This window comes from Trichosurus vulpecula, chromosome X (genome assembly GCF_011100635.1).
Source record: "Trichosurus vulpecula isolate mTriVul1 chromosome X, mTriVul1.pri, whole genome shotgun sequence".
Lineage (NCBI taxonomy): Eukaryota > Metazoa > Chordata > Mammalia > Diprotodontia > Phalangeridae > Trichosurus > Trichosurus vulpecula.
The window spans coordinates 27,762,722-27,789,343 of record NC_050582.1 but is presented as its reverse complement, the minus strand read 5'-3'; the positions used below and the strand labels follow the sequence as shown (position 1 = coordinate 27,789,343).

The window sequence follows — 26,622 nt, the reverse complement described above, 5'->3', positions numbered from 1 at the left end:
TCTCATTTCAAATTCTCCAGGCTCCGAAAACAAGAGTATAACTAGATATGAGGGTGGGGCCCAGTGCCTATGTGTAGGAAGGAAAAAATAAGCATTTTGAAGCACCTACTATGTGCCAGCACCATACTAAGCTATCTCGTTTGATCCTCATGGCAACCCTGGGAGGTAGATTTTACATTTTACAAATGGGGAAACTGAGGCAAACATAGGTTAAAAGACTTGCCCAGGGTCACACAGCTAGTAAGTGTCTTTTAGGTCTTCCTGATTCCAGGCCCAGCACTCTATCCACTGTACCACCCAACTGCATCTCTGTTAGCTTAGAGTATCAGGATCAAATGCTAGCAAGGGCTGACCTAGAGGGAGTTGGCATCAGCTCCCAGAATCTGCCCAACTTGGCACGATGAAGGCCAGGGAAGGAGACATTTCTTCCTATCTCTGAAGCCTGATAGTTGTTGAGCCCCGCCAAGGCAGCAGTCTCCACTTGCCCATCTCTTAAGCTATGCCCCTGGGTAGTGCTACTCTAAAGGCTCTGATTCCTTACTCTGACTTCAGGAAGGCCAGTGACAGGGAGCAATGAAACCAGCAGCAGGGGACCCTGCTGCCCTTCCTCGTCCCAAGCAGCCAAGAGCCCCAGGAGGAAGGCTAGTCAGCCAGGAGCTGTGGGCAAGAGACATCATCCTAGCATAGGTAGGCCACCCTGGGCCATTGCCACTAGCCCTCACCCTCCACTCCAGGCACATCTTTGTCTTGGCTCCTCTTCTGCTTTGCTCCCTATCACCTCCCCTTATCTGTATCTGTTCCCCTTATCTCTTCCTTCTCCTCCGTTCCAAGATTCAACCCTATATGCATGGGTGAGGATTTACTGAGCCCCTGCTCACTGTAAGGCTTTGGGAAGAGGAGAGGAGACAGGACTCCAGGGTCCCTTTCCCTCAGAGAGATTACTGTGTTAGAGGAGATGAGAGATGTACAAAAATAATTCAAACACAAGATGGACAAGATGTGACGAGTAGAAGCAAAGTCTGAAGGCTGTGGCTGATGAGTTCACTTGAGGGAGACAGGCCTGTTGCTATATGAGTGAATATAAATGAACTGTATAAATGCTTCTTCCATCTATATTGGATGGATAACAATCTAATACTTCCTGGAAGAGGTGGTCATTGAGCCAGGCCTTGGAGGATGGGTAGGTTTCCCTAAGAAAACTGGCATCCACCTTGTTGCATAGAGAGGAGAGACAGAAGCCTTATTGCTCTGGCTAAATGGCAGATGGGGCGGGGTAGCTGGGTGGGTAATGTAGTCAGGCCTGTACTTTAGAAAAATGGTTTGGCAGGTGGAGAGACCATAGAAGCCTGGAGTTTGATTAGGAGGCCATGTGATAGTCCAGGCAAGAGAGGTAAGGCCCTGAACAAGGTGATAACCTAGTGAGTGGAGAGAAAGAATTCCTTCCAGACCCTCTACCCTACTGCGCAGGCCTGCAGACCCATTGGAGATACATAGATGCTTAGAAAACCCTGGGCAGGTTGGGGGGATTGGTATCTGCCTTTCTTCTGCAGGTTTCTCTAGCTTGGGCAAGCCATGGGCCCATATGTTTCCACCTAGATGGGAGACTGAAGCAACCGGTAGGGTTTGTTAGGACAGGACAGGCTAGGACTGGCTGTCTGGAAGAACTATAGCCAAGTTATTCAGGTCTATAAAAACAAGCCAAGGGTAACTACTGTCAGCCTCCCACAGCCCAACCTAGCAGGCCCCACCAGGGCGCCCAAGAGGCTGCTCGCAAAGGCCCCACCATGCCCCAGGCCCAGCAAGCCCTGCCAGGATGGGCCTGGAGTGGGGCCCATAGGAGGCTCCCTCCTGCTTGGGATGATGAAGGTGATAATGAGGAACTAATCCCTTTCTGTCTTCCAAAGCTGGGTTCAGGAAGTCTCCATGACAGTCCTTATCACAGGCAGAGGTATGAGCCCTGTTTGAGAGATGAGGAGCCAGGCTCAGGGAGCAAGGAGAGTGGCTTCTCTAAAAGGACCATTTCAAGGATCAGGAAGAGGAGGGCTCATGAAATCATTTTGGCATTCAGAGGGACAAGGCCCAAATCTGTTCTCTACCATTCACTGCCCGTGGCACAAATGGAATGGGCTGCCAAGGGGGTAGTGAGTTTTCCCCTCACTGGAGGTCTGCAAGCCAAGGGGCATGGCCATTCACCAGGCATGTTGGAAAGAGGATTCTTTTTCCTATATGGTTTCAACTGGATGGCCACTGAGGTCCTTTCTCACATTCACATTCTATGATTCTGGTGCCCTTGTTAAATCAATTCATTCCCCCAACAAACTGGTATTAAGCAAAGCCAGTGACTGCCACTTTTACCATGGGCATGATCTTGAGCATTCTCTGAACCTCAGTTTTCTCATCTGTAAAATGAGAGAGCTGAATTAAATGCCCTCTGAGTTCCCTTCCCACTCAAAATGTGTGAGTCAATGGACACCTGTGTGCCAGGGATCAGCCTGGGTTGTCCTGAAAGGTTGCGTGATATTCCCTGGAAACCTATAGACCGAGCAATGGTCCCCTGGAGGTAGGATTCCTTTCTGACCGCTTTGGAAACCAGAGAGCACCTAGCTGTAGCAGGTGGTTTGCAGTGTTTGTTGATTTGGTTTGGTTTGCTCCGAGTGGGTGTAGGAGGACCTGCCCTGGAGGCCAGGGATTCCGAAATTGGTTCAAAGCAAGAACCCAGGGTTGGGGTTAAGCAGGCACATGCATGCGCATGCACACACACACACACACACACACACACACACACACATGGCAAAGTGTGTGGTCTTTTGGTGGCCTTTACTAAAGTGGCTTTTCCACAGAAGTTTGGAATCCACTTTTTAAGTCATCCAAGGGAGGCTAGGTGTAACCAATGGAATAACTATTTGCTACAGGCTGAAAGCAGCAGCAGATATGTGTTTGGAGGGAGGAGATGGAAGAAATGATTGATGGGATCTGTGGGTTTGCACAAACTGAACAGAATGGAAAAGATGGGAAAAGAGCTTTAGAGTCTCTCAATGCCCTCATTTTACAGTTGAGGAAACTGAGATCCAGAAAGGCAAAGTAATTTAGCCAAAGTCACATGATTAATGAGCAGCAGGGCCAGGTCTAAAACGCCAGTTTCTGGGGTCCCAGGTTTCACTACACCAGGCTGCTGCCTTAGACCATAATGGGGAGGGAAGAAGGTAAGAAGCATTTTTAAGCATCATAGAGGATCATGGGATCAGAAATCTAGATCTGGAATGAACCTCAGACCAAAGTCAAACCCACTCATTTGACAGTTGAGGAAACCAAGGCCCAGAGAGGAGAAGTGACTCACTCATTCAAGGTCACACAGCTAGTAAATATGAAACTGGGATTTGGAGCCAGGTCCTCTAATTTCAGATTCAGTAAGTTTTCCACTCTACCCAGCTGTAGCAATTCTAATCACTTAGATAAGAACAGAGTTCAGTGAGTGATAGGAAACCTGTTGTTTGATATGCATCCCTCTAAAAAAAGCCATTCAGTGACCCTTTCAATGAACAGAGCAATCAGAGAGGGCTGAGGCATCCCCCCATAAGTCTCAGCTCTTGGGCACTGGACAGCTGAAGGCACTGCTGGTTGAGCCTGTAATGGCAATTCTCAGCACCGAGCCCTGACCCTAATGGCTACACAGCCCCACCAGGACTTGACTGTACATGGGCTAATTTCTTTCTTTTTCTTTTTTTCTTAATTTATTTTAAACTTAAATACACAAAAAGAAAAGAAAAAGAAACATATTATAAACTTAAATACAAAATAAGAAGAGGGGGAAAAAAGCATTGCCATGTGCACAGCAGAATGTGAGACGATTCAAAATATACAGCAATTAATTTCCATTTCGAGAAAGCCTGTACAATAAACACTACACGTTGTGTTCAGAGCTGTCCAGCTTTTCTTTGCTTCCTTGTGAGTTTTCTTTTGTTCTCTGCTGTGCACTTTTTACTTTGTTCTTTTTTCCCCTTCCTTTTCCTCCTCCCCCAAGAAGGTTACAATTAAACACAGACATACATACATACATACATACATACACAGAAACATGCAGACATACACACCTACACTTACATACACATACATCTGCTTAGATATCTATAATCATACTCTGCCATATACATTCATATGCATCTACGTAAGACCATACCATACTTGTTTGTCCTCTGTTTCTCTGAGGGTAGAGAACATCTTCCTTCATAAGTCTAAGTCTTTCCATAGTTTTCTAAATCCACTGACTCGTCATTTCCTACGCCACAGCAATATTCCAACCTTATACTGTCTAGTTACTTTAAATAGTCCAAAATGATATTGATTAATATGACTGACATATAGTATAGTTTCTCTATTTTTCTCTTTTGATTAAATCTATTTTAGCGTGAATTTTGTTGGAGATTATGATTACTACCCCTGGCTTTTTCCCCTAATAAATTCTACTCCTGATCTTTATTTTATGTGTGTGTTTATGTTTACATTTTCTTTTATTTTGTGTTATGTTCTTATTCCTATCCCTTCTGACTCCTGCTTTACTTCTACCTCACCTCCTATTACTTAAGCTACCCCCCAAAGCTGTCTCCCTTATCCTTTCCCCCCAACATCTCCCCCTTGCCCTCTCGTTTCTGTCTGAATTTAGAACATGATAATTCTTCTGTAGGCTTGGCTTCATTTGTTTTCCTTTTCAGTTGTAATGGGGAAAAGAAGATGAAAGAGGGGCTCAGGGAACGGGGGTGGTGTTATGAGGGGATGGATCATTGACCAAGGGAAGACAGTACAACTCAACTCTCATTTTGATTCTATTTTCTCTGCCAGGGATCTTTGATCTTTGGACTAGAAAGCACAGAATAAAAATGGCTTTCAACCCAAGATAAGTAGGCAGATAATAAGAGAACATTTTGATGAGGACAAGTCACTTGTCCCAGAAGAACCATATGCCCAGGTACTGAAAGAACTAGCTGACGTAATTAGTAAGCCTCTATTGCTATTCTGGAGAACAGAAGTTAGCCCCAGGCTGGAGAAGAGCAAATGTCCCAAATTTCAAAGAAGAGGAGAAAGCTAGCTGCCGATCATGGGCCGGGGGCTTGATTGAAGTTCCTGGCAAACGTCTCCCACTTCTTATTAAGGGGACAGTTCGTGAACATTTAGAAAAGGGAGTATTTAATCAGAGAAAACCAGCATGACATCTTCACAAACAGGGTTATGACAGGTTGGCGATTGACTGGCAGAGGAGGGGGGTGCTAGAAATAAAAGTTTACCTAGATTTTAGCAAAAAATTTGCCCAAGTTGTTCATGCTCTGTGTGTGAACAGTATGGAGAGATGTGAGCTTTATTTTTTCCAATTACATGTAAAGATGATAGTTTTCAATATTCACTTTTATAAGATTTTGAGTTCCAAACTTTTTTTCTCCCTCCCCAAGACAGCATGTAAGCTGACACAGGTTATACATGTACAATCATATTAAACATATTTCCACATTAGTCATGTTGTGAAAGAAGATCAGAGCAAAAGGGAAAAACCACGAGAAAGAAAAAAAGAGAGAAACTAGCCTGCTCGATCTGCATTCAGATCTGCTCCATAGCTCTTTCTCTGGATGTAGATAGCATTTTCCATCATGAGTCTTTTGAAATTGTCTTAGATTATTGCATTGCTGAGAAAAGCTAAATCTATCAAAATTGGTCATCGTACAATGTTGCTGTTACTGGGGCACAACCCTTTATAGTTGGATGAATTTGGAAAAGGTGGGATGGCAACATCCAAAGAACAGTCCATAGTGGAGACTCCTTATGTCTCCTCAGAAAAAGTCCTCCAAGGAGTGCTCCAGGGACCTGAGCCCTGTTCTTCTTCAACATTTTTAGCTAGGAAGTGCTGGGCTGGGGGCAGGGGGTTAGGGGCCAAGTTGCCTGCAAGCTCACATAATCTTTGGCTGCTTTAAGAAGGGTTCTTATCCAGAACTCACAAGCCAAGGATATTGCCAATCTGGAATGCCCTGGGCAGGCCACGTCTGGAGTAAATGGGCTCAGGCCATTGATGAGCTGGAGACTGGCCAGAGGAGAGCAACCAAGCATGAGGAAGGAACTGGCTGAGATCAGCTGGAACAACTAGAAATATTTAGCTTGAAAAAAAGATGATTTGAGGGTGAGGGAAGGGGATCATTAAGGGATGACAGGCTCTAAAAGACACAGCCATCATGTGATGTCTTCAAGTAATTGGGAGGCTGGCCTATGAATCCGTCATTCAACGAGCACTTATTAAGTCAGGGGCAAGGGAGGGAGGGCCTTGATCTTAGCCCACTAAGATCCAGCCCAACTCCAGGCTGAATCCACCACAGGTAGTGTGCTTGGGCCCTAGTCCAATCTCTCTAGGATCCGAGGGTACTGAGAACTGGAACCTGTAGAAATCCTTGATTCTCATCCCCGTATCTATGGGGCACAGTACTGATGGTCTTCTTCATGCCGGGCTATGATTTAGCAGAAGAGAAAAAGCCCTGCTATTCTTGGCAATCGCTCCCACCTGGGCTTGACCCTTGGCCCTGAGTTTACCTCTCTGGGCCTCAGTTTTCCCATCAGTAATGCTGGGGGCAGGGGTGGGCAGGATGACCTCTGAAGGCTGTCCTAGGTCTAGCATTCAAAGAGCCTGGAGGAGGAAGAATATTTTCTAAGTGCATTATATTAGGGGCAGAGAGTGGATTTGCAGTCAATAGAGCTAGGTTCAAATCCTGTTTATATCTTATGTGTGTGTGACCTCAGACAAGTCACTTGATCTCTCTGGGCCTCATTTTTCTCATCTGTAAACTGAGGAGGTTGGATTAACTGATCTCTGAGGTTCCTTCCAGCTCACCATCTTTGATCTTATGATTTTCCATGAGGTTTCCTTCAAGGCTCAGCTTGGAAAGCTTTTCTGTAGTGGTTAGTGTTCGCTCCCCACTCCTTCAGTTATCATGTATGTACTGAGCCGTTTGCATGTTGCTGCTCCCCCCTCCTCCCAGCAGAATATAAGCTCCTGGAGGACAAGAACTGTTTCCATTTTTTGGTACTTTGTTGGATTAAGTTAGTTTGCTGGGCACACTCAGCTGCTCAAAGCTTCTAGGATCATTGCTGGTGGGTTTTGTCCCTATCTAATTATCCACAGATGTGAAAAAGAAGCCACTGCTGCCTGGCATAGCTCTCCAGGAGTGGTGGGACTTAGGGCACTGAACCAAGTTCTGCCACTGCATGCAACAACAGTCACTGTCTTATTTCCCCCAGAACCATTTGCTGTATTGCTCTGACCTGTGAATACACAACCACAGTATGATGCCTTTCGGAAAAACCCCCAAAGGTAAGTCCCTTGGCTCCTGCCTCTCAGGTCCCTATCCTTTTCTTTCAGGCCTCTGCCCCTCTCCTTTGCTCTCTGAGGATGTCTCAGCTGAGAGGGTTGGGCTGAAAATGCTCCAAGCCCAGAGCAGACAGTGGATATATCTGTCACAGATAAAGACTGAACTTGGGTGTAATTGAGAAACAGGAAAGAAGACCTTAGTCTTCAACTGTAACCATTGGTTTGAGCAAAGATCACCTTGGTTTTCTATATTCATTTGTGTCCATCAGTGAGCAGGGCTAATACTTGGAATATTTGAAAGGACCAAGTGTAGGACAATTGTAGGATGATACATTTACCATTCAAAATCACTAAATATTGTCACACACGCACACACACACACACACACACACACACAATGGTGATAATGACCCAGGCATAGAACCTTATTTAGCTAGCAGATGGTTATATTTCACAAGATGGAATAGGACCCTCCAAACAAATGGGCCCATCAGCCTTGCCTATTGAGGGACATTTACCCAGTTCATCCTTACCCATGACATGGTCACTTCTCCTCGCCGCCACCACCCCCCCTCCCAATTTCATTTTCCTTTGGAAAGTAGCTATCTGTACTTTCTTTATAGGAAATCCTCAATCCGAAGAAGAAGATAGAAAAAATGTCATCAAACAAATGAAAGTTCGAACCATCATCAAAGATGACAGTAGCTGGATTCACAAACCAGATGATACAGAAGGCCAGACCATGTGAGTACTCTAGAGAAATTCCTGGTTGTGACTCTAGAATGCCACAGTCTCCAGTAGTTCTCTTACCTGAATGAAGTGGGGAATGGGTGGAAAAGGGCAGGAAGGAAAGGAGCCCTGCTAAAGATGGTGAGAGAGGCCCAGCCCAGCCAAGAGCCAGGCCCTAACTGATGTGCCAGTGTCAAGCTCAAGGCAGTGGGGTGGGGGGAGATACAGAGCTTGAAGTATGACCAGGACTGGCTCCTTGTGCCCCTCATGCCTGGTTCTTGAATACCCTTTTCCCTGTCCTAAGGGTAGCTAGAGACCTTTTCTCTTAGTTTCAGGTGGTCAACCTAGCTAGCTTCCTGACTCTTGACTTAATAGTGGTTGAATTGTCAGATATCTTAAGTCAGTTCCCATATTCTTTGTCACTCATTCACCCCAAATCTAGAATGAGGAAGGAAGAGCTCCTGTCAATGGGCCCCAGAGGCCACCAGGTGTATCAGACTGAAGTACTTAATGGAAGAAGGTGGCAGCTGGGGAGAGAGAATACTGGCTGGGTAGATGAGGCAGATTTGGGCCAATAACATGGGATAAAGGTAGATTTGCTTTCCCCTTCCGGGAAGTAGCTCTAAGTGGGACATTACTGCCTAGGAAACTCAGCAAAGTTATATCTCTTTTTCCCAGAGAGTTACCTCCCAGTGAGGAGCACATTTCAGCTGTACCTCCACCCATAACACCCCGGAAGGACAGGTATGATGAAGGCACCTTTCCAGACTCCTTGGCTCATTCTCCGTTGAGGCAGGGGCATGGCCCACTATGTAGAGGGTAGCCCTCTCATCTAGCCCAGCACTTCTCACCACACACAGGTGGTAGAAATGCAGGGGGATAAGGATGTTTTGGAGAGCCCTAGGGGCAGTGGGGTCAGATGCTACAAGAGAAGTGACATGAATGTTCATGACATTTGGTGTAAGAGATCATCACTCACTGGAATATAGTCAATTCCTTCCTGCCAGAATAATGGGTTTGAGCAATCATGATCATAGACAGTGAAAGATATTCCATGCTAGGGAGAGGATTTTCTCTGTTACCCCATGTCTGCTGCCCTGCCTTTAAAAGAGAGGTGGGCTGTGTAAAGACGAAATTGTACATGTCAGAAGACCTAGAGTAAAGAATGGGCTCTACCATTTAACAGCTGTGGGATCTTGGCCAAGTCATTTTCCCTTCCTTGGGCCTCAGTTTTCCTCTTTTGCCCAGATGCCTGGGCACTGTCACCTGACCAACTTAGGCATCCTAAGGACTCCTGGACCTTGCCATCTGCCCTGCTAACAAACCTATCAGAGTTCGGGGCCTTTCTGTGTGCCCTGAGGCCAAGCCCTCTTTCATGAATATGAGTTCCCTGAGAACAGAAATGGTCTTGCTTTTTCTTTTTGTATCCCCAGCATTTAGCACAGTACATAGTTAGCACTTAATAAATGCTTGCTCATTCATTCATCCATTCATTCATGCCCTGCTCTATATAGATCAAATGAGGGCATATGTCAAAGTGCTTTGAAAACCGTAGACCCCCATCCATATGCATTCCTGAGAGTGTGCCTTCTTACAAAGTGCAGCGTGGCAGCCTCTTGGTGGCGCACATGGTGCATGCCAGTTACAAACCAGGGGGAAGGATGCTGTCCTACAAGGCGTCCTGACACTCATGTCTTTGAAGTGCTTAGAGCTCCTTGGGAGAGCATCGAACAAATGTGTTAGGAACTAGGGGCAGCATCTGTAAGTCCTGAGAGCCTCCTGACACATGGATGTTATACTGTTACTTTCCTTCAGGTTGGGAACAGCAGGTACTCAGTTAGCTAACTGACCCCCACGCAGGGTATCTATCTCTCTGCTTCTCAGGGTCATAGATGTCGGAGCTCGAAGAAACCTTAGGAGTCCACCCAACTCCCTTTATTGTCAAAGGATCAGAAAACTACCTTAGAGGCCAGGTAGTCCAAAGCCATCATCCTCCAGGTGAGGAAAGGCAGGAGGGAGAGCTTGAGGGACTTGTCCAGGGCCACACAAGTTCTTGTTGGAACTCGGGTCCTCTGCTCTAGAGCTAGTACTCTTTCCACTGAGGGAAGCCCAGGCCCAGAGAGGGGAAGGGGGTTGTTCAGGGGTGCACAGCACAGGTGGTAAATTGGCTGGCCTTCCTCCAAGCTCAATGAGCTTACCACTATGTCCCACTGCCTGTGCCAGGGGCCAGCTCCAAAAGTTTAGCCTAGGGGGAGGGGGGAGACCCTCTGACTCCAAGTCCAGAGTGAGAGAGGCCAGCCCAAGAGCTCCATAGGTTGTTCTCAGGATGTAAAAAGAAGTCCAAAAAGGGCTGGATCCTCTATGGAGGCAGAGCATGAATGAGAATCTCTGAGAGCAGAAATCACAGCTCAGTTGTGGTCTGCACTCCAATAGAAATGAGGGCCACTAAACCTGCATCAGGATCCCCTGTGGCCACATACTGACTTGGAAAACCACAAGGGGCCATTATGTCTTGGCTACTGTAGTTTCTCTTTCTTTTGTTAAACATTTCCCAATTACATTTTAATCTGGCCGCATTAGCCAGAGCAGCCTGCTAGACACCTCTGGTCTGTACTAACAAAGGAAATCTCCATGTGAAAGAAAGCACCACTCTTGGAGTTAAATAGCTGCAGCAGAGTGGATTGGGAGGCTGAGGACATGGGTTCCAATCCACACTGTTACTTGGTAGCTATTTGACTGTGAGCAAGTCACTTCTCTTGAGGCAGCTGGGCCTGGAGCCAGGAAATCCGGAATTCAAATATGGCCTCAGACATTTAACTAGCTGCATCATCCTGGGCAAATCATTTCACCTCCATTTGCCCCAGTTTCAACTGCAAAATGGGGATGATAACAGCACCTAGGATCAAGTGGGATATTTGTTTAAAAAAAAAGTTGGTACTATATAAATGCTTATTCCCTTCCCTTCCCTTTCCCTTCTCAGAACCTCAGTTTCCTCATCTTTAAAATGTGGGTGTTGGACTAAATGAGGTCCCTGCCACCTCTAACTTTCTAATGCCACCTCATTCTCTAGTCCTATGACATCTTTATGGATGTGTTGTAATCCAGTCTCACAAGATGTTATCAGTGGGGAAAACAAAGGAAGCCGGGCTCTTAAAAAAAAAAAGATTTTCTTTTTTATTGTGAACTTAACAATCACCAACAAACAAAAATGTTTCAATCTAAAAAGAATGAGAAAGAAGCTAGTATTGGAAACTAACTGTTATGTACACTTGACTTTATTTAGCAGCCCCCTCGAGGAGGAAACTGAGGCCCAGAGCTGACTAGTGATTTGCCCAAGGTCTCCCAGATGACTGATCCTTGGACTCCCAGTCCAGTATGATTTGTTCCCATGGTGCCGTCTGCCTCCCAGGCATCCCTTTCCTTTCTCAGGAAGGCAGGGTGACTGTCCCAATAAGCAGTGCTGGACCAAGGCTGGTACAAACCATGGGACAGGGCCTGTGCCTTTCCGCTGGCTGCTTTTGTGGCTCTTCTCCTTTGGGGCCTTTAACTATCCTTGCCGGGCCTCTCCATTGCAGCTGAAACTGGCAGCTACTGACTTGTGTTTTCTCTCTGTGCAGGTCTCCAGCTCCCAAGCCTTCATCAGGCTACATTATCAGGTGGGTGTTAACAGGCAGGAGAGCTAGAAACAGCAGGGGACTGGTGGGTTTCTGGGTGCTTGCCAAGGCCAGTGATGGACTCTAGCCTAGAGGCTGAAAGCCTACTTAGTGAGATCATTCCTTATCTCCCATCTGGAATTTTTAGGCAAAGGAAATGACAAGGTCAAGTTTGAGGTAACTGACCCCGAGGAAGTGCATTTGGAGCTTTAGAAGAAAGTAGTACTCATCACCTGGCTGGGGGCCTTGTCTTTGATAGGCCCATTGCAGAATGGTCTGCCTGAGAGAGCCTCAGAAAGTTCCCTCAAGGCCTAGAAAGTCAACTTCTGTTTCTTTTTTTTTTTTACAGGGGGGAAGGTAGGGCAATTGGGGTTAAGTAACTTGCCCAAGGTCACACAGCTAGTAAGTGTGTCACGTGTCTGAGGTCAGATTTGAATTCAGGTCCTCCTGACTCCAGGGCCGGTGCTCTACTCAGTGCACCACCTAGCTGCCCCCATAGAAAGTCAACTTCTAATGCAACCAGAGTTGGGAGCAAGGTTGCTGGTCAGGAAGGGACTATACTGTGACCTGGGGCCTCAGCAGACACTTTCCAGGCTAGTGAGTACCTGGAAGAGTGGATCCTTTTGTAAGTAAAACCCCTGAGATGGAGGGATCCAAGATGAACTTACCATCCCCCCAGGGTGCAGTGTGCCAGAGGGCTGTGAGATTGGCTCTAACTAGGCAAAATGCCACACCATAGGAAAGGAGGGTCTCTCTCAATGAGTTTGATGTGAGCTTTGTCAAACTTGAAGAGATACCCTCTCTAGAATGCATAGGCAGGCCTGCTTACCACCCGTGTAAGGAGTGGCTTCCCAGCCCACCTCCAGGCTTGTGTCAGCTGTGTTCTCCTTCCATGGATTTCTTCTGCCACCTGCTCTAAGTCATTTGGGGCGCTAATGACATGTCTCCTCCTCGGGTTCATACAGGGGCGTGTTCACCAAGCTGGTTGACAGCTCATCTCTGCCGCAGACTCAGTACCCGACTACTTTCAAAACCCCCAAAAGGTTGGTCCAGTGGGAGGCCCTAGAAGAAGTCCCATCAAAGAACACATCCTCTGAGTACCAACTGGTCCTGCTCCCTGTGGCCAGCATGCCATTCTGTGTGCCCTGCCAAGGGCTGCTTCCCAGTTCAACCAGAAGCTATTAAGTATGGAGTGGAGGGGGCAGGAGAGGAAGCAGCCAGCAGCTCCTTGGGTGCAGTTGGCTAGTGCTGAGCTATACTAAATCTTTACAAACAAATTTAAGTGGAGTCAGATTAACTGTATTTTAGGAATTAAGCCACCAGCTTCCCTCTTCACCCCGTCCTTTTCACACACATTGGCTTGAGATAGATTTGGAGATACTCAGAGACTTACAAAACTGTGGTTGGGCATCTCTCTTTCTTGCCACAACAGTGAAGGTGTGGGTATTGGTAGCAGCTGGTCCTCCTTCTGGCCAGGACTGATCTAGCCGGAGGAAAGACAATGCAGACGGTGGCATTGCTGGCTCTTGCTGTGAGATGCTCAATCAGTCAGTCAGCCAACAAGCATTTATTAAGCACCTCCAGTGTGGGTGCTTAGCACTGTGCTAGATGCTGGAGCTCAATCTGGGAGCCTTCCTTGTACCCAGAATCCTCTTCAGAGCATTTTATAGGTTCCTGTTTTAATTGGCTCCTCACAGCATCCCTATGATAATAGTGCCTATAATAACAGCTGATATCTAACCTAAGATTCCCAAAGGGCTTCACATAGAAATTTCACAGAAAAAGTAGATACTCCCTTCGCTGGTGCTAATAGCTTTCCTCCCACAATACATATAAATGACTTATTTGATGGATTACTGAGTTGTTGGGGGCTGTCTAGTTCCTCCTCTAGCAGCCATCCTCCTGTTGATGAGCCTGTGCAAACATAGCTAAGGCTAGTCCTCAGAAAACAGGCTACCTTATCTCCCTTGCTTAGGCTTGCAGGGCTTGAAGCTCTAGCCCAGTGAGTCACATAGCGTCCCTGAAGCACATCAGTGGAGCCACAAACAGAATAATTCATGTTTCTGTAGCACTGTATGGCTACCAAGTGCTACCCCCCCAAAATGGATCTGGCTAGACAGGCATCTTATACTTAGTCTTCGGGAAAGAGCTTTCGACATGAATTCCAACAACGCTGCACCCCAACCCCTGAGTTCAGGGGAAACCCAAGACCTCCATCCACAAAAGGCTGAGCTGAGAGCCTTCTTAGCACTCTCTTCCGAGTCTGAAAGGAAAGAGTAATTGGAGAGGGACTGGCTAATCTCTGGATCTGATAAAGCAAACTTTCAGATGTTTGGGACCCTGGACAGCTCCACAGGCCTGCAGCTAGAGGGTGCTGACTGAGTTTGCTTTGCTTTTCCAGATCTACGGTTTCAGAAAAACCTGTCCCTGCCATCCTGCCTCGGTTCTCGTCCTCTAGCTACAAAGTCAGTCCCGACGACTACAACAAGAAGATGTGAGTGTGCTTCAGGATTGACCCTCTTTTCTTTTTCCCTAGAGGTCACCATATAGTATGTAGTATATAGTATGACCAATGCATCTGGGGTCAGAGGACTGGGTTCTAATTGTGTTTCTGCCACTCACTTAGATGTGTGTCTTTAGGCAAGTCACTTCCCTTCTATGGGGCTCTGTTTCTTCATCTGTAAATCAGGGATGACAATAATTGTCCCATGGGCATGGCAGTTGGCTGATATTTGCATAGCACTTTATTATTACTTGGGCAGCTAGCTGGCCTGGAGTCAGTAAGACCTGAGTTTCAAACTGACCTCAGACATTTACTAGCTGTGTGACCCTGGGCAAGTCATTTAACTGCTGGCCACCTTAGTTTTCTCATCTGTAAAATGGGTATAATAATAGCACCTACCTGTCAGGGTTGTCATGAGGCTCTAATGAGGCAGGCCTTAAAATGCTAATTAATGCTAGTTATGATTATTAGTTCAGTCCTCTCATTAACTGGCTCATCAAGGCTGAAACAACATGACTTGACAGAGTTGCAGAACTCAGAGCCTTCTTGTTCCTGCTTGGGCTTGGCCGCTTGTTCCATTTCACTATAAGTCTCTGAGGGGCCTTGGAAGTTCCTGCCCCTTCTAAGTCCTCACGCTGAAAAATGCCCTCTACCTCCAGACAGATTGAAACAGTGTAGAATTCAGGGCTGGGGAACCTGTGGCCTAGAGGCCACATGTGGCCCTCTAGGTCCTCAAGTGTGGCTTTTTGACCAAGTCCAGGTTTTACAGAACAAATCCTTTTATTAAGGGGATTTGTTCTGGGAAGTTTGGATTCAGTCAAAGCTGCACTTGAGGACCTAGAGGGCCACATGTGGCCTTGAGGCCAAAGGTTCCCCAGCCCTGACCTAACCTCTGTCTGCCTCAGTTTCCTCATCTGTAAAAAGAGTATAATAATACTACCTCCCTCACGGGGTTGTTGTGTGGATCAAATGAGATAATCATTGTAAAGCACAGTGCCTGGCACATAGTAAGCACTTTAGAAATGTTAGCCATCATCATTATTACTATTACTACCACTACTATTAATGATCAGTTTTGGAGCAGGCCAAATAAATCTGGCTCTCTAAGGCAAGGCATAGTTCACGGAAGGCCTTGAATAGCAGGCAGAGCAGTTTGGAATCCGGAGAGTGGACTAGCATCCAAAACTTGGCCTTTTCTCCTTGTGGACAGTACTCTACAATATCAGACACAGCCCCATGGATGGGGATGATAGTGCCTTAGTTTTTCCTGTTGATCAGCAGCAAAGAAGATCCAATGACTAGAAAGGTTGGAAGAGGTTAGAGGAGGGGCCTCTCCCACTTTCACTTCCTCTCTGAAGCAGCCCAGGAAATTCCACCTTAGTGTCATTGGGCATCGTGCCTCCTAGTGCCCCCCTCTTGGGATGGGAAGGGTGGGATTTTCCTTAGCCAGGTGGCAGATGGTGCAGTGGACTTGGATACTGGGGGTGACACCCGAGAAGCTCAGCTTCGTATTATGGCACTCCTACCTACTTACCTACCTACTGACCTTGGGCAAGTCACCCCTCCTGGGCCTCACCTGGCTCTTCTGTAAAACTAGGGGGACTGGTTAGTATACCATAACCCTTCAAGCTTCAGGCTCCATCATTGCCTGAATGTTAGCTACAGGACCTACTTGACTTAACTGAGAGGGCTGAGATTCTTATGATCTCCTTGATGATCTGATCCCCTACCACATCCATATGCTTGGTGTAAAGTGAATTAGAAGAAGCCTGTGATGTATACAGAAGGGCTCCATTCTAGGGAATCCCAAATGCCAATGGTATCCAAGAGGCACACTCCAAGTCTGGAAGGTGCCCAATAGGTTCCAGCCTGCATTGGAAGAGGCTGTTTACTCACTAAAAGTACCCCATGCTAATGAAATCACAATCCAGTTAAAAAACCTGTCAGGTCTCCCTGAAACTTAGATTTAGGGCTTGGAAATCATCGAGTCTGACCCCCCTCCCATTTTACAGATGAGGAAACAGGTTTAGAGAGCCGTTGCCCAGGGTAAAAGGAAGGAATGAGATTTAACCCCAGGTTCTCTGACTCCAAATCTAGTGATGTTCCCCCCACCCATTGTGTTACTAATGTGTAAATATGAGAGGCGATGGAAAGGGAAGATCTCGGCAATGGCGGGATGGGGTCGGGGGGTGTCCTCTATACAGGCTCTCTTGTTCTCCTTCTCATTTCCCATTCCCCTAAACAATTTCCCACCTAATGCAGCTGATTTTATTCAGACATGAATGTAACTCGGTGTGGTGGAAAAGAATTTCTGGATTGGGAGTGTGAAGCCCTAGAAGTGAGCCCAGGATTCTGTTCTTAGCTGTGTTGGTCAGAGGCTAGGCATCTTACTTCTCTTAGTTTCAATTTCCTTGTCTGTAAACAACCCCTGCACTCCCTGCCTGGAATGGGGATGGTTGGAAGGGCAGAGGTGATGCTGGAAGGCCTATTTGAACTTGAGTTATGGGTATGGCCCCCGGTGTTCTGCCTCAGGAAGAATTGAACTCTTAGTGGTGAGGGACCCCTTCTTCTTGCTTGCCTGATTGAAACAGGGGTGGGCTGGGTTGAGTATCGGGACCCCTTGCTCTTTTATACAAGCCACCCAGTACCCTAAGCTGCCCGAAAGCCAAACAGGCTTCAGCCAGAAGCCAGGTGGGCCATGTGTCCCCATGAAAGGTACAGTCAGAGCCCTGGCCCCTGTCTCCCCACTTGGCTCTTCCCATTCCCTGCCCTTTTAGAGCCGAAGCCTCTAGAAACCTGCCTCAGAAATCTGCCACCTGGGAGCGCTCCTATGTGTTATCTGCTGCCAAGAAGAGCTCAGTGTGAGTGCATATCCCGGGGGGGGGGGGGAGGGAGTTGTGGGCTGGGGAGTGGGGGGAAAGAGAAAGGAAAAGGACCAGGGGGTGGAGACTGGGAGGTGGGATGGGGTGGCTTAAAGAGTGCAAGGTTATGTCATTTGAATTTGATCTGACACTGAATGTCTCACTCTTGTGTCACATATTTTGTTTTGTAATCCTACAGGCCAGCAGCTCAGGTTTTGTCTTTGTGTCCCCCTTCCAGGAGTTCCCCTCAGGATTTAGCACCTCCTTTTACGGCTAAGAGGTAAGGCTCTAGTGAGGAGGGTTCTAGCAGTTCTCTCCCTGGGCTAAGGAGAAAGTCTTCTCTGGGCTTTCCTGCCTTGCTAGTGGGGTGGGCCAGGGGAGGAGAAGGCCTTGGGCTCTCTTGGAGACCAGGAGCTGCTGCTTGCATGGCTTCACTGGGCACTGCCAGCCTGGGAGAGGCTCAGGGGGCAGGCCTAGAGCCCTTATCCCAGACAGGCTAAGTGTGTAGGGCTGGAAGTCACAGACAGATCTGGGTTCCCTTCACTTTGTCCATGGAAAAAAGTGTGCCCTGGGCTCCTGTGCCCGTGGAAAAAAAAAGTGCAGGTGCTACATCTTTTGACCAAAGATTCACAGACACTTGAAAGAAGAAATCATCAACCATTTTGCCTTCTCATAAAATATCTTTTTCTCCTGGGAAGAAAGGGTGTTGTGGTAGATAATCCTCTGGCCTTGGAGTCAGGAAGCCTTGCCTTAGACTCTGGTCACTCTTTATAATCCTTCTCTCTGAGCCTCGGTTTCCTTATCTTTAAAATGGAGCTCATAATAGTACCTACCTTATGGGGACTAAGCACACAGTAAGGATTTCATAAATGCTTACTGACTGTATAATGTCTATAAAGGGCTTTTAAAAACCTCAAAGGAAATGAAAGCTAGCTTTTCTACACCAAACAGGCAAGCGTCTTGTGTTAGTAGAGGAGAGTCTAGAAAGTCAGTTCCACAACGGAGAGCAGTCTTCCTTCAGCTTTAGCCCTGGGGGCAGGGCGGGGGGGGGGGGGGGGGGGGGGGCTGATGGCAGTGAGCGAGCCTTCTCCCTTTTGGCCCCTGGAACTGAATCACCTAAGCCTTGAGTTCCTAGAGGAACAAGGAGCTGTCCAGCATGGGGAGCTCTGAACATTCTCTTCCCCATCCACGGGAGTATGCCAAGAAGGAAGAGGGTGCCTTAAGACAGCCCAGAATGGAATGTAAAGCTGCTTCTGGGTTGGCCTTCTACTTTAAAAGAGAAGAGGCTGAGTAAATGAGGAAGACGTACAGTGACCCCTTGTATCTCTTACTGAGAATATCTTTGTGTTACTGCCTTGAAGAGTTGAAGTCGTGGAGGATGAAGGCTCTCCTGAGAGGAGTCAGACCCTGCCATCTTTGTCAAGACAGCGTTTCAGGTTCACCAGGTAGTTGTTTCCACTTTGTTTTGTTATACACTTTGCCCTGACCTCCCCTGCCAGCCTCAGTTTCCCTAAGAGCAATGGGCTTAAGAAGGCTCTCCTTCCATCTCTTGCTGAGGCAGTAACCTTAGCTCTCCAACCCCAAGTAGAGCATAGCAGGGAAGAGGGGAAGGCTTCAGGAGACCTTCAACACTCAGGTCCTTCTGGCTGACCTCTCCTATGCACTGAATCATTTTCTTGCACCTCTCATCTAGTTGATGAGAGGTAGCATGGCCTGATGGATAGAGAGCAGGCCTTGGATGCTGAAAATTCTGAGCACAAAGCCCATCCTTGCCTGCCACATTCTAGCTGCCCCTCCCCAAGATATGTCACTTCTCAATGGGTCAGGGCAGCTCTCAAAGATGAGAAGTTGTAAAGGATGTGCAGACCTGCTTTGGTAGGGCGGGTGCCCTCCCTGGGTGCTTCCTACACCTATAAAATCACAGGGCTGGGGGCAGGAGGGAAAGTGCATTCATGGATTTAGAGCTGTATCTGACCCATCCCCCTCATTTTTCAGATGAGGGCACTGAAACCCTGAGAGGTTAGGTGCCTTGCTCAGGTCATACAGCTAGGAAGCTCCTGGATTTGTTCCCAGGTCCTCTATCTCCAAAGTCAGGCACCTCGTCTGAGAACATGTCTCCTCTCCCCTGATAAGAGTCAAAGATCTGAGAGCAGATGGGCCTCCTCTTTCATCTCCATATCCACTCAAGAGAGGAGGCTTTACCAAATGTTTCTTGAATCTTCCACCTTCTCTGGCACTTTTGCAACTATCGCATTAAATTTAGTGTACACCTAAAAAATCTGTACACAATAGAAGTTTACAGTTTTATGCATTTCTCTTTTTTGTTCTTTGTACATTGAAATGTTGGTGTTTGTTAGTGTTTGCTAGATTCATAATGAAAAAGAAAAATTGAAATGAAAAATAATTTTCAAAAATTGACTTTCCCCTCTTTCATGGCCCTTCCTTGCAGAGCTGTCTCTAGCTCCAGAGGGGTCTCTTCCCACTCCTGACCTCTGTGCCCTCTTCTCCACCTCCCGATGGTTAAGGGTCAGCCAGGCTCCTGATACCCCCAGCTCCAGCAGCATATGCGTGTGGGCTTGTTAAGGGTATCTGATTGTTCTCTCTCTCTCAATCTCTCTCTCTCTCTCTCTCTCTCTCTCTCTCTCTCTCTCTGTCTCTTTCTCTCTCTCTCTCTCTGTCTCTCTCTCTCTCTCTCTCTCTCTCTCTCTCTCTCTCTCTCTCTCTCTCTCTCTCTCAGTCCTGATTCAAGCAGAGAGAGAGCAGGCTGCTCAGCTTGGGCTGGAAACGTGTCCAGGAATCTGTTTTCATCTCCCAGAGTTCAAGAGTCCAGGTAAAGGCACTTTGCTGTTTCTCTGTGTCTAAAATAAGAATAGTAATCCTCATAGTGCCTCCCTCCCCCTCCCAGAGTGGTTGTAGGGGTAGGGATCAAAGAAGACAAAGCAGGTCCAGTATAGTATGGCTGTAAATATAGTTGTTATTATAGGCTGCCCACTGTCCCCCGGGTCCCCAACTTCAAGAGCAGGACCTCCTGTACCCTCCTCCTACACGTCTTGGTTTCTGCCCTCTGATTGATGCCCATGGCTACTCTGAGTTCTCATTATTTCTCCTTGTCCCTTGCAGGTTCTGCCGGGGTGGGGGTGGGGGGGCAGTGAGAGGACCAAACTGTACCTTCTTGTCCTGAGCCCTTTTAACCCAGGCTAGGTACTTAGGCTTAAAAGGCTTGACCGCCAGGAGCTCTCCCCCACCCCCATCCATTCCCCTATCCCACCTCAGCCCCTCGTTTCCTGTTCTCAAACAGGAGGCTCTAGATTCCCTTGACCTGAGCCTCCAGCTCACCTCTGTGGCCCAATTTCAAGGCTGACCTGAGCTCTGATTGAGGTTGGGCTGCTTTGGCCAAGCTATTTCTGCTCAGATGCTATCCATGATGAGCCTGACATAGGTTATCCACCTACCCTGCCAATACTAGGTCAGTGTTATAGGTTAATACCATGCCATTCATGTCTTCTTGCAATGGTCTCCCTTCTGCTTTGATGGGGCTAGCCTCAAACCATCCAGGAGCGCACTTTATACTACTGAAAGCTCCCCTTCGGGCAGCTTCCATCCTCCGTCAGAGGAGTTGCCCATTCCCAAGGGGCCCCTTGTAAGGATGACCTGTACCTGATCTGTCAAAAGGGGAAGGCCATGAAATCTATTTGAGGCCAGGCAGTGGGACTCTAGGTGGCTTAGGGGAAGAGGACTGCAAGGACAGTCATTCTAATATAAGTGGCCCTTGATGGGGCCACAGCCTAGGAGGTCCAGTGTGCCATTCACACAGCTATTTCCTAAGCCTCTGGGTAGTTGATAGCATGCCCTCCAGGGTGCCAGAGGAAAGGTAAGGGTTTGGACACACCTATGCTAGTAGAACTATAACACCAGAGGTCCTCAAATAGGATCCTAGAGGACCAGGCCAGGATCTCCCATTGATCCCCTTTGAGATATGCAGCTAGGCTGAATCTAAGCTACCATATCATTGCAGACTCATCATTCTGGTGAGCTGATCCTACATCTGGCTAACAAGCACAATCATAGCATACGAGGTATCTGGGAGGAGTGGGGGTAGGGAAAGCCAGAAGCGCCACAACTGGCAGGCATATTGCCTTCCCAGAAGGTCAACTCACTGGTTAAGTACAGCCAAAACACTTTCAAAAGGGAAGACCGGGTTCCCCCCATATAACGAAGGCTTACTAGGATCACTTACTATTGCCACACCTAAACAATGGTTGACTTACACATGCCAGCAACAGTGATCACTTTCTCTCCCCTTTTATTTCCCTAGCTGTGTGTTGCCTCCACATGCTTAAACAGCCATATATTTATACATGGCATATTTCTCCTATTCCCCTCACTCCTCTGGCTCTTCTGAGTTCCCCTACTTACCATGCTGATAACTCCCCAACCCTCTTGTACACATATATACCCTTATGTACTCACAGCCCCACATGTTGTCCTAACAGCTCCCCCATCTACCCACAGACATATACACAGACATGTTTCTTTGCCCTCACCCACACTCACACACAAAACAAAGAAAAAAAACAAGAAGGGGAACAAGATGGGAGAGGCCCACGAAGGGGTGATAGTGGTGAGGAAAGCTTAAGCAGGACTGTTGGACCCCTGGTAGGTTCATCTTTAGTGCAGAGGCTGGCCCCTCAGCGTGATAGGCAGAGAAACTTAATTTCCTGAGCTCCCCCGCTAAGGATCAGGCTCTGGGGAAATGACTCAGATATGGCTGATGTGGTCCAGAAAGCCAATTTATTCATTTCCAAAAATAAGAGTAATTGCCAAGCAGACCAAGATGTTCTTGTCGGGTGGCCAGCCTGTTCTCACCCCAGCAGGGAAGCCACATTAAAACCTGGCGGCTACGTGACAAGGAAGGAATCAGAGCAGAGGGAGCTGGGTGGGCTCAATAGATGTTTGCATTGAGCTGTGGTCGCCTGATAAGTCCCAGCAGCTACTGTCGAGCTGTTGCCATAGAGATAGAATACTGTTTCTAGACTCAGATAGTAGTAGGTAGAAATGGCTGAGCCGGAGGCAGGCCTACATTATATGATAGAGTAAAAAGCCAAGATGCAGAGAAGGGCAATGGCTGTTTAAGATCCCATAGCTAGGTGGGGGGCAAGCCAGGACTGGAATCATGTTTCCTGACTCCCAATTCAATGCCTGTGTTACCTGTATCTTGAGAAAGGCTCATTCTTTCCTTCTACCCACCTACTCCTAAGGTTTAGGCCATCTTGGTAGTGATTCTGAAAAGGGGGGTGGGGTTTTGAGCATCTTAGAATCTCAGAACTCTGTGGGACCTTTGAAGTTATTTAGTCTAGCTTCCTAATGCAGAAATCTCTTCTACTACATCCTTAATAAGTGGTCATACAGCCTCTGTTAAAATAATCACAGGGATGGGCACATCACCATTCTATAAAACAGCCTGCTCCTTTGTGGTGAACAGTTCTAATGTCCAAGCAGCCGTGCCCTATGTTAAGCTGAAATTCACTCCCCTCGAACTTCCACCATTTCGTTCTAATTCTGCCTTCCTGGAGCCAACTGGAAAATCTGAAGAAAACCCTCATGTCCTTCTGAGGTTTTCCTTTCTCCAAGTTAACCATTCTCTAATCTTTCAACAGGGTCTCTTATGACAGAGCTTCTGGTCCCTTCCCCTATTCTTGTCAGCCTCCTCTGGAGGTCTTCCATCTTGTCAGAGTCCCTTCAAAAACATGATGGGGACCTAGGCCAGAGAGGGGACAAGAGGCCCCCCAGTTCCAAACCAGCCACAGATGACTGGGGGACCCACCTGCCAATCTATCTGGAGCTCCTAGAAAGAACTGGTTGTCTGTGATCAAAAATGGGGCAGATGCATTCTTTCTCTGCTTGACACACTCCTCCCCCACCCAAGTCCTAAGAATCTTCTCCACCAGGAAAACACAGGGAATCTTCATTGTAGGGATACTTGCAAATGCAACCTCCAGGCAGCCCGCTCTCAGAAACTGTTTGGGAAGTTGAGTCATTCAGAACAGTTGACATATGTCTAAGGGAGAACAGTGCTGACTGTTCTCCAGGAGGATGAGCCTTCTTGACGGTTCCCCCAATCTCCCTGGTGATTGCAGGTGCTGGACATCTCTGGCCCTATGCAGTAGTCATTGTAAAGTGTTTGACTTCTTAGTCCTATCATTACTACTGTTTTATTAGAAAGGTATCTTCTGGCAAAGATATGCCTCTCAAAGACTTCTCACGTTTTTTTTCTATTTCTTCTGTGATGATAACCAATATTAATGAGGATCTATGTTTTGTTTTTAAAAAATCTGACCGATATACAAATCTCCACAACAAATTGATTGTCTAAAGTGAAGTATGCCTGTGAAACAAGGGAGTAATTGGAGTAGCTTTGGGGGGGTGGTTCTGATTACCATCATCATTATCCTTTTTTTAAAAAGACAGTAGAACTACTATGTGAGAAAGGCCAATGAGAATAAACAGAAATGACTCTTATTTGAGAATTTACAAAGCCCTTTCCTCAGAACAACCCCAGGAGGTTTGTAGTATAGATATTCTTATCCCCATTTTACAGATGAGGAAACTGAGGCTCAGAGAAAGGAAGTGACTTATTCAAGGTTGTAGAGTTAAGCCAGGCAACACCATGATTTGAACCCAGGTTCCTCTGACTGCAGACCTGGCACTCCCTTTACTGATGAGTGGTTTTCACAGGGAGAGAAATAGAGAGGCAACTGGATTTTCTACTCCTTTAATGGCAGCTCTGACTTCACTCTGGTCTTTTGATCAGAGCAACCACTTGGGCCCACACTTGAGAAGAAATATTTATGAAAAGCTAATCTGGAGAAAAGAGAGTCCTTGATATGGGGTGGGTATGGAGCAAATCAAGAATAACCAGAATTTCTGGGATCAGAGATCCAGAGAGGATCATCTGAGGAGATCATCTAGTCCAGAGGAGGAATTGGGGCCTAGAGTGATGAAGCAACTTGCCCAAGGCCACACAAGTGATAAAAGAATCAGAGGTAGGATTTGAACCCAGGTCCTCTGATTCCAGACCCATGCTTTTGCCCTATACCATGTTTTTATCTAGCCCCAGAGCAAAGAATGGAAAGACACATGGGTGCAATGGAAAGAGCATTGGATTTAGAGGCCAAAGAACTGGGTGTGAACCCTAGTGAACTTGGGCGAGTCTCTTTATCTCCTTAGGTCTCCAGGAATTTTGTGACCTCTGAGGGCCCTTCCAGTTCTGAATCTATGTTCTGTGGTCCTCAGTGATTCATAATTTGTGGTAGAATGAAGGGGGGTTGAATCACACTTTCTTTTTTTCTTCCTTAGTGGGAAGAGAGAGGAAACTTACACTCCAGTGGGCCATGACCCCAAAATGGAATCCACTCGTGACCTTTCTCCAGAGACCCGTCAGAAGAGGTAAAATGGTGGTGATTGGACAGAGGATGTGAGCTGGCAGTCCTAAAGGAACCAGAGAGCCCATCAGGGGTTCACCTCTGTCCCCTAATGTGCCTCATGAATTTCTGCCATTTTCATGCTAGCCATTGCCCCTTCCTTGCCTCATGGGTATACACACATGTGTGTGTGCAGGTACATATGGAGGAGTGGGGAGTGTTTTATCAGAAAAAGACAGTTAAATCCATCCAGATCCTGTATGCTTCCCTTATAGTCCCTCTTCCCCATGGGTGGTGAGAGAGGCCTAGCAGCCCGGAATTATGTTCCTTTAGCTGGTCAAACTCCCAGGCTAAAGACAATTCTAGTTCCTCCTGGGAGATTCTCAATGAAGTCATCACTTTCAGGTACATTAGCCATTTTTTTCCCTAGAAGGCAATCGAGGTGGGATGGAAAAGGCCCTGGACTAAGAGTCAGAAAACCAAGGTTCTACTGCCAGTTCTGCCACTCACTGGCTATGTGACCTTGGGCAAGTCACCTTTTGGGGACCTCGGTTTCTTCCAGTGTAAAGTAGATGGGTGGGCCATGGTGTTTTCTTACATGGTATCTATGCTCCTCTGACAGAGCAGACTCTTGTCTATGAGGATCATTGAGACCTATTTGAAAAGATCTGTGGAAAATACATTGCAGGTGTGAAACAGGGCATATACTGCCAGATGCTGTGTCCTCTGCTTTTGAAAGTTCAGTGGTGTTGTTTGTTACACGCCCAGGGCTGTTTGCGTGTATGTGTGTGTGTGTTGTGCATGCACGCACACTCACACACAGGGATGGGGGTAGGGAGTGGAGGGAGATGACTGGCACCTGAAAAAAAAGGCTTTAAACAAATCTCAGAGGAGCTTTTGAGTTCCTTAGGGAAGGATGACTGTCCATGGGATAGTAGCAGCCTCTTTTCCTGAAAGAAAGTGAATTGTCTCCTCTCTAGAACTTTCTTGGAGTATAAGGAAAGAAACATTTCCAGCACTAGAGGGGACATTCCCAGAGAAGAAGAAGACCAAGATCTTTATGCTGATGCCGACAGGTACTGAGGCCTAGGGGGCATCCTCTGATCTTTCCAGGTTATCTTGAATTTGGGCCCAGTTTCAGGGCTACTCAGCATCATGCCCCTTACTCCAAGCTAGCCTTTGGGCACTCCTACTGATGTTCCTTACAGAAGTGAAGGAAACTGTCCATTGAGAGTTGGGCTTCAGTGGCACATTTGAGTTCATTGGAGAAATGAGTGTTTACCTTCTTGGGCTCCCTGGCTGGCTCAGAGTTTGTTTCCCATCTCTCACTCTGGGTGCTCCCCAAGGCTCTGCTCTGGTTCCTTATCTTCCTCTGTCTACTCTTTCTCACTTGGTAACCTCATCAGTTCCTGTGAGTTTTATTACCATCTCAAAGCAGATGATTCTCTTTATGCAGCCCTAACCTCTTTCCTGACCTCCAGTCTTGCATCACCAACTGCCTAGTGAATATTTTCAACTGGATAGTCTGTAGGCCTCTTGACCTCAACCTATCCAAAAGATAACTCATTACCTTCCCCACCAAACCCTCCCCAGTCACCGTCAAGAGCACCACAATCTTCCCTGTCACCCAGGCCTACAACCTGGGTGTCACCTTCGACTCCACTCTCCCTCACCACTCATGTCCAGTCAGTTGCCAGAGGTTCCATTTCCAACTGCAGAGCATCTCTCACATGTCTCCTGCCGCCACCCTAGTTAAGGTACCCACCTCTTTGCTGGACTGATGCAGTTGCCTTCTAACTGGCCTCCCTGCCTCAAATCTCTTTCTGCTTCAATCCATCCACCACATAGCAGCCAAGATGATTTTCTCAAAGTTTGGCCCTTTGTCACTCCCCTACTCAAGAAATTGTCCTGGCCCCTTATTACCACTAGGAGAAAATATGAACTCTTTTTGCATTTAAAGCCCTTCACAATCTGACCACAACCTACCTTTACCTTACCTCTTAATCGTTACTTTCCTTCACACACATTACAGCACATTCACGCTGGCCTTCTTGCTGTTCTTAATCCGTGGCATTTCATTTCCTATTTCTCTGTTTTTGTTGGGTTTTTTTTGCAC

The 26,622-nt window shown here is 47.1% G+C and overlaps 1 protein-coding gene across 2 annotated transcripts in view; it reads left to right on the top strand.

Moving 5' to 3' along the window:
* The window catches only part of ZNF185 (zinc finger protein 185 with LIM domain), a 73,588-nt gene that overhangs the window by 22,374 nt on the left and 24,592 nt on the right, over nucleotides 1-26,622 (top strand). Inside the window, exons 3-13 of one of the 2 annotated variants that reach the window (XM_036739893.1) lie at nucleotides 7,270-7,342; nucleotides 7,963-8,083; nucleotides 8,747-8,812; nucleotides 11,686-11,724; nucleotides 12,687-12,764; nucleotides 14,123-14,215; nucleotides 17,324-17,365; nucleotides 18,447-18,530; nucleotides 19,823-19,915; nucleotides 24,442-24,531; nucleotides 25,487-25,582. In XM_036739893.1, coding sequence (XP_036595788.1) covers nucleotides 7,315-7,342; nucleotides 7,963-8,083; nucleotides 8,747-8,812; nucleotides 11,686-11,724; nucleotides 12,687-12,764; nucleotides 14,123-14,215; nucleotides 17,324-17,365; nucleotides 18,447-18,530; nucleotides 19,823-19,915; nucleotides 24,442-24,531; nucleotides 25,487-25,582 — 830 coding nt within the window. In that variant the 5' untranslated portion in view covers nucleotides 7,270-7,314. The remainder of the gene's footprint in view (nucleotides 1-7,269; nucleotides 7,343-7,962; nucleotides 8,084-8,746; nucleotides 8,813-11,685; nucleotides 11,725-12,686; nucleotides 12,765-14,122; nucleotides 14,216-17,323; nucleotides 17,366-18,446; nucleotides 18,531-19,822; nucleotides 19,916-24,441; nucleotides 24,532-25,486; nucleotides 25,583-26,622) is intronic. The other variant, XM_036739894.1, reaches the window with a different exon arrangement.